The 12,885-nt window shown below is 43.3% G+C and overlaps 1 protein-coding gene across 5 annotated transcripts in view; it reads right to left on the reverse strand.

Annotated features, from left to right (window-relative positions):
* Positions 1-12,885, reverse strand: part of LOC119646995 (dynein intermediate chain 2, ciliary) — a 50,035-nt gene that overhangs the window by 22,385 nt on the left and 14,765 nt on the right. For all 5 annotated transcript variants that reach the window (XM_038047717.1, XM_038047714.1, XM_038047712.1 and 2 more), the window contains 3 exons: positions 1,322-1,546; positions 1,154-1,259; positions 861-1,088 (listed from right to left, as the gene is read on the reverse strand). In XM_038047717.1, coding sequence (XP_037903645.1) covers positions 861-1,088; positions 1,154-1,259; positions 1,322-1,546 — 559 coding nt within the window. The remainder of the gene's footprint in view (positions 1-860; positions 1,089-1,153; positions 1,260-1,321; positions 1,547-12,885) is intronic.

A 12,885-nucleotide genomic window follows, 5' to 3' on the forward strand; every position in this document is an offset into this window, starting at 1 on the left:
TAGTGGGCCAGTAAAGAGAACTGTGGGACAACCACGGAAACAGTGTACTCCTTGCGTCCATCATCGGTATTATACCGTCTGTCCGTCTGTCAGTCTGTCACACACGATTTACTCGGAAACGACTGAACTAATTGCAACGAAATTTGATAAGAATATGTGGTCTGTGTGTTCCTTTACATGCAACGAGTGGCGCCATTTTGTGTTGGGTTTGAAGGGCGGCTCCCATACATGTGAACGGGGTAATTTTTTCTCAGGATATAGTCATGTAGGGTATCAAATGAAAGGACTCGATTAGTACCTTATGGAAATGATCTTGTTTCTGATATTGGGTGAAACATATTGGAGCGAGGACTCAAAATGTGTGGTCCAAAAAACAGGTGTCGTTCTCAGAGCTTATTCAACCGCAAAATATGAAAAAAATACAGGGGAACATCTATAAGACCTCAAAATTCACCGCGTTTCGATATCTGTACAAGCAAAGTTAATAATAGTATTTTACCATGTTTTAGAAATTTAACGGAAAAAGTTCATCCCAGAAGAACAGTTGGCATCAGCATAGGCGATAATATAAGACATAATTCTGAAAAGTTTGAATGCAATCCAACCATTATTAACAAAGTCGTTGAATGTCAAACTTTTTATAGAAAAACCAGGCATAAAACGGTAAAAGGTTCCGCTTCTAAATTGTGTATGAATCGTCTTCCAATTCTTAGTTTTCGTTAATACCTTTGAACTAGTTAATACAAACTAAAGTCATTCTCCTTGGTCACCCCTAAGCTGGATAATGATTCAACAGAAAGCCAGTAGTCTAGATGCTTCATCTTACCCTTTCAAATAGAAAATATTTCCTTAAAATTTACCTTCACCTGCCTCGCCAGCCTCGGTACCCTCTCCACCTTCTCCAGCATCTTCTCCTACCCCCTCCTCTTCTTCTGGTTCCGCTTCAGGTTCCACTTCTACTTCACCTTCTTCCTCAGGTTCCGCTTCTCCGGCTTCAGGTTGTGCTTCTTCATCGTCATCATCTTCGTCACCAGATTTTGCAATTGAAGCCCTCGCTTTCGATTTGGTTGTTTCTTCCATTAGATAACCTTCGAAAATTGAAATAAGTCCCTTCATAAGATCAAGGAGGACCCAAAAAATTGCATTCACGCACTTTCGTCGCCTTGCTCCAAAATTTGGTTTTGTGCTTCCTCTGATTCAAGATGCAGAGCAGTTCCTTCGAAGTTGAAAAGCGTAACTGTATTTCCAACGGGTGGAACCTGTAAGGTATCCACACTTTTTTACAAATCGACAATTTTGAGTTAAGTTGTTGATATCCTACCGGAACATATCCACCCTCTGTGAAGCTGTATATGACCAAGTTTTTTACGACGTTCGTGTTTTGGATAGTGAGAACTTTAGAGATTTCCTCATTAAGTTCTGCTTCTGTCAATTCAAGCTGATCATCTGGCTTGAGGAGGGCCCGTGATTTCATCCAGGACTCAAAGTCATCCGTGCCATAATCACTGGCGTTGATCTTCCCCTGTGAATTCTGCTTTCCCTGGAACTAGTTTTCAGATCGTTAAGAGGTAAATTGGTCTTAAAATAAAATCATTGATGACAAATGTAAGGTAAAGCGCATGCAAGGTAGTCAAATGAAAAGATTTTTTTTTAGGGTTTTGCATATTTGCCGAATAGTAGAAATATAAAGTAGAAAGAATAATGCCAAAATTCTAGCTTTATTTTTTTCAAACTGATTGAAATTCGAAAATACCACAAACAGTGAAACTGTACAGATGAAGGATAGGTGAGTTGAAGTGATCCTTATTACGGTAAGTTCAGTGAAAAGTGAAGCTAATTAATTTTGGAATATTTTTTTAAAAGCGAAGAAAATATTTGGAAAGTAGAATCTTATCAAATATTTTGAGAGGTTAATTAATAGCCAGTGATTATGCAGAAAAGAATTATATGTGTTAATAGAATTTATTCAAGGAAGTGCCGGCTTTAAATGGAGTGCCTTATAAAGCAGCATAAAGGATGCGGTGGAAAAGAGAGAGGATACACTTATCAACACCTGAAAAAGGGAATGCTTCGGAAGCTGTAGAAAATTAGTTGCTTGTGTTTAATAGATAGGATAAATCCCCAGGTGAACCATCATCATCATCATCACCAACGGCGCAACAACTGGTATCCGGTCTAAGCCTGCCTTAATAAGGAACTCCAGACACTCCGCTTTCGCGCGAGGTTCACTAATTCGATATCCCCAAAAGCTGTCTGGCGTATCAAAATACTCCAATATGCCCATTCTGTCGGAAATCAGATTTTCCTCTTTGTCTCGGCAGGATGAGCATCGAGGTGTATAAGGCTTCATCCTGCTGACTTGTTGGTAAAACTTCGCGCCTGTGAAGTCGCTTCTCGGCTTGACGGAGTTCGTGATAAGTCTCTGCGCCCGCGTTCTTTGAAAATGCAACATTACTCGGTATGCAGCATTCTTCCGTTCCATTACTAGCTTACATTCAATGTCAAACCAGCCCTTCCGACTTTTCTTGCGGCTGGGGCCAAGTATGTTTGTGGCCGTATCAATTTTTTGCTCAAAACTGGTAAGTCCATCTCCCTTCCCCTATCTCTTATTTTCAGAAAAGCCTCGAAGAGAATCATTTTCCCGGCTTGTGGCTCTCATTATCCCCATTCACAAAAGTGGCAATCGTTCGCTTACCGAGATTACCGTCCCATTTCCCTCCTCTCCTCCTGTTCCAAAATCCTGAAAAGATATGTCAGCGACTGGTTGTCCGCTCACTTTGGCCAACACATAGTGAAAGAGCAACACGGCTTCGTTAAACGTAGGTCCACTGCCTCCAACCCGCTTGACTTTACCAACTTTGTCGCCAAATGTCTAAATTCACGGCAAGAAGTGCATACCATTTACACTGACTTCGCGAAAGATACTTCTATCCAAACTCTCGTCCCTAAACGTTGCCATACCACTTGTCTTGTGGCTTGCCTCCTACCTTTCCAACCGATCGTGCCGCATCTCCTCTGACGGCTGTACTTCCCCCTCCTTCTCCCCCTCTTCTGGCGTCCCACAGGGATCTATTCTGGGTCCCTTGTTGTTTTTATTTTTGATTAAAGACCTTCCTCCCCTCCTTACTTGTCCCTGTTTGCTCTATGCAGACGACCTTAAGCTGTTTTCCGCTGTACCGTCGCCTATAGACTGTGTTTCCCTTCAATCTAACCTGGATACTCTGGTTCGTTGGTGCTCGACTAGTAGTTTAGCGCTAAACGTCAGAAAGTGTCACTCTATGTGATACTCCATAAAATCCTCACCCATTTCTTTCTCCTACTCTCTTAACGGACATTCCTTATCCTGCTTAAATTCCACTCAAAACCTCGGAGTCACTTTCTACAATAAGCTTCGTTTTGACACCCATTGCCTCGATGCCATCAGTCGAGAAGCAAAATTGTCAGGCTTTATACTTCGCTCCTCCTCTGATTTTGACTCCATCCAACCCTCCTTGGCTTTCTTCAATTCCCTCGTGAGGAATACCCTCGAGTATTGCTCCGCGATCTGGTTACCCTCCCGCAACTGTGATTGCCTTGCCCTTGAAAATGTGCAACGTAAATTCACCCGTTCCTTCTTCTTTAAGAAAAGCTTCCCTCATGTGGATTACCCCTCCCGCCTCCGCTTTCTGAACCTTCCCTTTCTACAACAGCGTAGATCCTATCTGGATCTATGCACATTCTTTAAACTTTCCTCGGGTCTGATGGGCTGCTCCGCCGCTGACGAGATCACCTGCCATCCTGCGTCTTATGACACACGTAGCGCAGACATTTTCAACGTGCTCTTCGCAGGGCTTGAAGTCTACTTTCATTCCCCGATTCCTAGGCTTTGCCGAAATTATAATGCAGAACAGCTTGGTCCTTTTAACTTCCCTACTTTAAGTAGTTTTAAATGTAGGATAAGTTTTTTGCTTTCTCCTCCTCCTGAAGACAATAATTAATTGGAATTTACTCTGTTTGTTGTCCGTTAAATTAAATTCTTCAGGTGGTTGTGAAGATCATTTGTTGATGCTTCATCTCCAGGTCCTCTGTTGACTGCGGTTATTGTGGCATCCATTTCGCCCTTATAGGTGTTGCGGAGGGCAGTGTTGTGAATAGCATCAGCAATCACTCTCACCTGATTGTCAGAGGGGATTGTAGGTGGTGTCGTAATTCGAGTTCGGAGCACCATGCCAACGAGATAGTGGTCCGAGTTTATATTGGCCCCCCTATATGTCCTGACATTCATCCAAGTTGAGAGGTGGCGGCGTTCAATCAGCATGTGGTCAATTTGGTTGAAAGTGGTCCCGTCTGTAGAGGCCCATATATGTTTCGCTTTCCGCGCAAACCAGGTAATTCCAACAAGCATTTCGTGCGATACTGCTAACTGATTTATCCGCAGTCCGTTATTATTGGTATCCCTATATAAGCTATGGGAGCGGACGAATCGCCTGAATACGGACTCCGTCCCTACTTGTCTGTTGGAACCTCCAAGTATGATTTTGACATCATAGTTGGGACAGGCTTCGAGGGTCCACTCAACTGTCTCGTAGATGGTATCCTTCTCGGATTCTGCAGTCTCCTCTGTAGGGGCGTGAACATTTATGAGACTTATATTTCCAAACTTGCCTAACAAACGCAGAGTGCATAGCCTTTCGCTTATGTTTTCAAAGCGGAACCATCATCATTCAGACCAATATGCATACTAAGCATAGTGTGTACAATAAGTAAGCAGAAAGATTGTTCACAATAGATAACTCTCAACTGTTGAGAGTTTAGTCGACCTCAACCTGTCATTATGGGTTCAGGGTGGCACGGTCCATGGTCGATGAGGTCCATACCATAATGGACCTTATCGAAAATATTGTCGAAGTAGTAGGAGGGAATAGCAATGCCAGAAAGTATTGGTAACCAAGGTCGGACTTGTTCCATTGTCAGAGGTTTACAGGAACATAAAAGCCGCGTTCAGTATTATGTGGCTCTTTCAAGGTTGAGACGAAATCCTCGAAATATTAGAGTCATACGAAATTTAGAATGCAGGGATCAAGGTCATCAGCTGCATTAACAATGGAGCTTGTATTTATTACACCAAAAGATTTCCGATGATGCAGACAATAGGTTGTTGCAAATGAAATGGCTGTTTCTCCCAGCGAGATTCAAGAGCATGTATGCCAGTTTCGTAGAAGTCCAACTGTCGGGTGTTGATAAATTCGTCAAAGGCAATTTTGACAGCCTCTTCGTTTCTAAATTGTTTTCCGCCAAAAGATGATCCAAATGCTTAAAAAAGTGGTAGTCGGTTGACGAAAGGTCCGGTAAATATGGTGGATGAGGCAAAGTCTCATACTGCAATTCGTTCAACTTTTGAACCATTGTTCTGGAAACATGAGGTCGTGCATTGTCGTGAAGGAGTATCACACCATCTCTGTTGACCAATCTCGGCCGTTGAATACTCAATTTTTTTAGCATTTCCTCGAGTTGGGCACAGTATTTCTGAGCATTTATCGTTTCTCCAGGTGCCAAAAAAGAATAGTGGATAACTCCAGCTGGAGACCACCAAACAGTAACCATTACCTTTTTCAAATGGAGGCTCAGTTTCGGCATATGCTTCGTTGGCTCATCAGCCTCTAGCCATTGTGTTGATCGGCGGCGATTGTCGTAAAATATTCACTTTTCATCACATGTCACTATTCTGTGCAAAAAGGGATCGCTTCTGTTGCAGGTGAGTAAAGAACTGCAAATTTCATTCGAAGTGCCATTTTTTGCTCGGTAAGGGCATGCGGAACCCATTTGTCGAGCTTTTTCACCTTTCTAAGTTGTTGCAACTGCCGCGAAACTGACGTGTGTCGGATTCGACTAGCAAACGCAGCTCATCGTTGTCAATCGGTGGTCCTGGATGTCTACGTGGCTCACTTTGATGGTTTTCTCTTCTCTTCTCTTAGGTGTTCTCTTACCGTATCAGCTCCAACTGCGCTGTTAATATTCTTGGTGGCCTCCGCTGCTTTATGACCGAGTTTGAACTCATACAGAAAAATTATACGTTCTTGGCCCTTTTCCAGCCTTTTTTTCTTTCGATTCACTGTTATCACAACGATGGTCAAAACCGAGATGACTCCTTGATTAAATTTAGGAATATTTATACTTAATTATCCGACACCAACAGCGCCAACTGGTGGTAGTTTGATACAGCAAAATTGCAACGAACTTCACTTGATTGCCAAATCGGCCATTTTATGTGCAACAACCTAATAGAAAATGAGTTGATGGCTTAGTGTTCTTGCCTGCTCCTGAAGTAATGTCCGCTGATAATTCTATGAATCCGGCCAAAGAGACGTGATTTTCAGCGGGAGAAAATCCTGGCTTTCGGTGCTTTCAACCATTGCAAAAAGCAGAAAGATATGCAGGCTGAAATGACAGTACAATGTCATCATTTGGCACATGCTGCAATACATTTTCCAAAATTTATTAAGGTATTAAAACACATACATCCTCACCTATCGACAGAAGGCTTCAATATATGGCTACTTAGGATGAATTTTATCTTCTCCATGTTATGTGAATAGTATGCTGGTCCCAGGTAAAGGCGGAGGGTGGTACTGTTCTCAGTAAAACTCGTGATCGGGTAAAAAGAGAAAACAATTTAAGGGGGATGTCCAGCTTAGTTGAAATAACCCTTATGTCAAGGAGGGCTAAAACAATTGATATTGTCCTCCAGGTTGTGGGTTCGGACCGATGAACTTACAACACGCCATCCATAACCAAAAAAACCAGGTTAACAGCATCGGACAAGATCAATACCACTGCGCTCTAGGATCCTGGAATGTCATCCCAAAACAAATCTGGTGCTGTCAAAGACCTCCTCCAAAAAAGTGTTCTAGCATTCTTCTTCCTACACAAGTGCATTCTCAAAAGATGGTATAACTTTCAACCAAATAAACTGCATTGTCGTCACCAAAAGATGTCATCCAGCATCCTCGGCGTAAGGTCATATTGAGAAGTAAACGGCGACTCCGACCATCTGTGGTTAGAAAACTAAAAAAAAGCCTTAAAAATGGAACAATAGTGGAAGAGTAGAAGGCGAAATTGGAAGAAAGATTAGGTCCTATTCTTCGAAATTTCACGGGAGAGCTCACTGATGACTCCTGGAATCAAATTTACCAGCTATTCACGGTTAAACAGGTAGTAAAAAATGCTGGGACTTCGTAGTCTATCCCAAGCCACGGTTGAGAAAGGAGGAAGAATATATGTAGCTTGAATGGCTGAGTTACACACCTAAGAGTCTCAGGGGAGTAGGACGTCACTAATTACGTAACCAGACCTGTGACATAGTTGTGTGAACTCTGGCACGTTTCGAATCATCTGAAGCAGCTATCACCGACGCCACTTCTGGATAGGGTTTTGCGATGGGCCGACAACTGATGTCAAGAATCCTGGAACATTTGCCTCGGATTGGACGGATAAACGACGACGACCAAGCAAACGTTTAATGGGCTATTCTTTCGGATCCTGGAAAATACGCTCCCTGGACAAACCAAGGGCCGTCAAGGCCCTCCTTCAACAGGCCGAGATTTATAAATTCAGCATGATTCCAGTCTAGGAAGCAAATTGGATCGGTAACGAAATAGTCGATATAAGTTCGCACACAGTTTTCAAAAGTGGCAAACCATCGGATCACAAGTAGTTTGGAGTTCCATTTATAGCGAACAAGCGGCTCAAGCCGCACGTCATTGACTTCAAACCAATCAACGAAAAGTTGTGTGCGATTCGTATCAGTACTCGTGCTTTCAACCTCTGGCTTATCAACGTGCGCGTCCCGACTGAAGTCAAGGAAGATGCAGTGAAAGATAAGTTTTATGCATGCCTGGAGACACTGTTTGACTCACTCCCAACAAACGATGTCAAAAAACTTTTAGGGGATTTTGATGCGAAAATTGGAAATGAAAGCTGGCACCTGGGAAGGAGGCGAGGATGCAGCGTCCATCAGGAGTACAACCATAACGGTTAACGATTAATTGACTTCGTCAGCAGTAGAAATCTTGCGTAAGCTCCACATGCTTCCCGCACCGGTGCATTCACAAATAGACTTGGAAATCACCAAACGCATATTGCGTTAACCAAATTCATCATGTCCTCATCGGTAACAGATGGGCGTCCAGTCTATTGGAAGTACGATTCTATCGAGGAGCAAACTGAAATTCACACCATCGCTTGGTGAAGGCAGCATATCGGTGTACAATCTTCTGTCAATCAATCAGGAATCAGGCCTACCAAAATCTTGTTCAAAAATGGAATGATCGCCTCATGCAACACGGTCTCAGATTGAATTTGAACAAAACTGAATTTTTGACGACCGATCCTCATGAAACAGGCACAATCACTGTCAGCGGCAGTGATCTGCCCAGAACTGAGCGATTTAAATATCTCGGGTCAACGCTATCAGCCAATGGAGAACTGCGTTATGAAATTGCTTCACGCATTAACGCAACCTGGATGAAGTGGCGTTCCACAACTGGTGTCCTTTGTGATCGACGTATCAACGAACGTCTCAAATCTAAAATTTACCGCAATGTCGTCCGTCCAGTCGCTCTCTGAGTTGGAGTTGACGACATTTAGATCCAGGAAAGGTAGAACCCCATCCTTTTCTACCTCTAGTGTAAACTCGATTTTATTATGAATCTTGTTTATAGAGGAGATGACCATGTCTATATCGTCCCTTCTAACGATCGCAAATACGTCGTCTACATACCTAAACCATACTTTAGGCGTTATTCCCCTCGATTCAATTTCTTCTTCGATTGATGACATGAACCTTTCAGTGAGTAATGGCGAGAGGGGGTTCCCCATCGCTACTCCCGAAGTAGTTTTGTAGAATCTGTCCCGAAATGTAAAATAGTTTTCGTTCATGCAGAGCCTGGCAAGGTTGGCATAGATACGAACTTTTCTTCTCCATTCTGGGCCAGATCCAAACTGGTTCAGCCATCTCTCGAGTTCGAAAATTGACTCTTTTACTGGTGTGTTGGGAAACAATGCCTTTACATCGAACGACACCATCACCTCGTCATCATCCATCCTCTCAATGCGTTGCAGCTTCTCTATTAATTCGTGGGAGTTAGCAACTGAGTACTTACTATTCGTCGTCACCACTTGGCTATGTTGTACGTCGGTGAGTTCGAGTCCGCAATGATTTCTCGCATCTCATCTCCTTCCTTGTGGATCTTCGGCTGACATCTGATTCTTGGAAGCGCAGGATTAGGCATTCGGAGTGGCCCAATATTCGGGAATACCACACTAGCTTCCTTCAACGCTCGATTAACCCTTTTGATGGATTCAGGCAGTGGGTTGTTCCTCAGTTCGAAGAAGTTGCCACTCTCCAATTTTCGAAAAACAGCCTGGTCATACTTAGTTTTTTCCATGACGACGACGTTGTTCCCCTTGTCCGTCATCAGCATAAGCTTGAGCGTGTATTGGCAAATTTTGCAGTTCGCATAGTAGTGAGGCGATCAGCATACTCCACAGAAGTGGCAAAGGCACATCTCCTTGGGGGCAGCCCTTCGTTGCTTCCGTTGTCAGGTAGCGATCGACCCCTACCTCAGCGCACAGCAATCTTTGCGTTAGCATAGCATGGATCCACTTAATTAAAGCATCATCAACACCATGCACTCTGGCGGCATCACAAAGTTTTTGAAAAGGCTCACAGTCAAAAGCCCCTTCAATGTCCACGAACACCCCCATCGCGTACTCATCATTCAAAGTTGCATCTTCTATCCTTGTGACCAAAGAATGAAGAGCAGACTCACAGGATTTTCCACGTTGGTAAGCATGTTGGTTTTCACTAAGTGGGTGTGACCTAAGTGCGTTTCCACGAATGTGATGCTCCACCAGTCTCTCCAAACCTTTCAGCAGGAATGAAGTCAAGCTGATCTGTCTGAAGTTCTTTGGATTAGAATAGTCATCTTTCCCAGGTTTCGGTATGAAAACTACCTTAACCTGTTGCCAAGAAGAAGACACGTAGCCCAGAGTAAGACATCCTTGAAAAATTTTGACGAGCAGTTGCTGAACATTAATGAAAACCTAGCTAATGCAAACACCAGACAAACATATAGACTAGTGAATACAATCAAGAAAGGTTATCAACTCAGGACTAGCCTCTGCAAGGATAAAGATGGAAACACCATCAGCGATGCCGACAGCAGCAACAAACGCTGGGCGTTCTATTTTGAAGAGCTTCTTAATCCGATATATAGGGTCCCAATAAAAGTAGTCCAAATCGATGGCGGGGGGTTAGTGATCCTGGCCCAGCTATACATCCCCCACAGCAGAAGAAGTGGATCACTGAAGTCAAACAAAGCGCCAGAGCACGGACGAGATTCCAGTTGGGCTGCTCAAATCCGGTGGAACAGGTCTACTAAACGCGATACATCAACTACTGCTGTGAACCCGGAAGGATGAAAAAAGGAGATAGATTGCGTTGCGTCGTCCTATAATACACTGACGAAAATTTTGAACAATAGAATAAGACCATACACCGAACAATTTATTGGCGAGTACCAAGGCGGTTTCAAGTCGGGTCGCTCCACAACCGGCCAGTTTTTTCATCGTTAAACTTATCCTGCAAAGGTGCAGGGACGTTGACGTGTACTAAATCTTTGCCGACTTCAGGCAGACATACGATAGTATAGATGGTGGAGTACTGTACAACATATACTAGCTAAACTTGTACGACTGACAAAGATGACTCTGACTAACTCCATCTCACAGGCTCGGATCCAGAACTGGTTGACTGATCCTTTTGAAACGCGTATTGGTTTGAAACAGGACGACAGACTGGCGCCGATGCTCTTCAACCTCGCACTCGAATACGCTATCCGAGCAATGGATACCAAGATGGCCGAGAAGATGCCAATAGCGAACATCGCTCTGTACGCCCTAGAACATCAACAACGGATGGATACCAACACCAGCGGGACGCTACTCGTTATATCGGCAAAAATGTTAGTGTACGCAGATAACATCAACATCATGTCTCAAAAACTTACCGACGCAGAGGAACTTTTTTATGCTCTTGACACTGCTGCGAAGAAGTTGGACTACGCATCATCGAGGACAAAACGAAAATAATCAATCAGGAAGTAGGATGCCAGCTTATTCGAGCATCAACATAGGGGACCTCAACATAGAACTCGTAGACAACTATATGTACCTATGTAGAAGGCTCCGCGCATACAAAACCACCATAGTACCAAGGCTATGCTAAGGGCGCGAAACCTGGACCCTGACCAAAGCCTCCAAAAAAAATTACTAAATACATTCGAAAGGGAAGTCCTTCGGAGAATTTTCGAAGCAGTTCGCGACCGTGATGGATGGTGCATCCAAGAAAACCATTAGTTGTATGAAGTGTACGATGAGCTAGAAGTCTTAAAATTCGTTAAACTACAATGTCTGCAGTGGGCGGGGCATGTCAAAAGAATGAACGGAGATGGCATGCCTAAAAAGGTTATCAACAAAGAAGACCGAGAGCACGGTGGTAGAGCAAAATAGATACGAACGTCGAGCAACTACTGGGCTTCCAAGATTGGAGCATGCGGTCACGTGACCGAAATAATTGGAGACAACCGATCCAGGTGGCCAGGGCCCGACGTCAGGCTGTAGTACCACGATGATGGTGAAGTACAACTTAGAAAATGTATATACCTACAACTGACGAAAATGGACACGCAGTGGACAAAATAAAACACCTAGCTCAGCTCGCAAACAGAGCCATCTACTGGGTCCTGTGGATTTTAAAAACCAGCTGCATACACAGGAAAGCAAAGCTTCGAGTATACAAATTAATAATAGGACATATGCTATGAAGGTGAAATGTGGATTCTAACACAAACTTTTGGAAAACTAGTCAATATTTTCCTAAGGAGAATAATAGACGCCAAATGAGGTGGGTGACCAATAGCGAGTCAGTTACAACGATGAGTTGTATCAAATATCCTACTTGACGACTCTGAAGCCCCCAAATTAATCAAACTACTTAGGTAGGAAACTATTTAGGTAGGAAAACCCCGGAAATGCTGGGCAGATTTTGTTGATGAAGACAAATTGTTTCCATTGTATTCATCAACACGATTTTGACCCTGCATTTTGGAAGGGTCAACGAAATAGTGTGGCCGTTTGATTCCTGGAGCGCAACGTAAACATCTTCTACTTTTTCTTCAGCCTTTGTCCCGACGAATCAAGATTTTCATTCTCTGCTTTCGAAAAAATGATCTATCCATTAAAGAACTGAAGGAAACTGTCGATGTACCTAATCCAAGGCTTTATAAAACTTACCTACATGTGGAGAAGCGGATGCAAAGTTTGCTGATTATTTGTTACTCGTACTATATGTGCTTATATAGATACAGTTTTCAATGAAAGAATAAAATATTTTACCATGCAGTCGTCACTGAGACTATTATTTCTATTTATGCTTGATATACGAGGTGTGTTCAAAAAGTAAGGTGAATTTTCAAATTGCGCTCGCAACGTAAATTCGAATATCGAAATCTTTCGGTGTTGTGTGTTGGTATACATGTCACCAGCATATGTGCACAGTTTCATGTATTTAGCTGTTTGAGCGATTTCCCACAAGCCATCGATCGCCTAAGTCCACATCAGCAGCGTCAGCAATCACCGGCAGTGATTGCTGCACGGTCAGCGTGCGTTGCTGACTGATCAAATTTCACAACAAACAACAGCAACCTTGCCCATGTGCTAATGCACAACATGCACATGTGCTAATGTGCAACATGCAAGCGATTCCGTGTTCCGGCTTGCTACTGAGCGATGTTATCACCAGCACCATAGCATATGGGTATATTCTGACCACAGTAGATCTACTAT

The sequence above is a fragment of the Hermetia illucens genome, chromosome 1 (assembly GCF_905115235.1).
Source record: "Hermetia illucens chromosome 1, iHerIll2.2.curated.20191125, whole genome shotgun sequence".
Taxonomy (NCBI): Eukaryota; Metazoa; Arthropoda; class Insecta; order Diptera; family Stratiomyidae; genus Hermetia; species Hermetia illucens.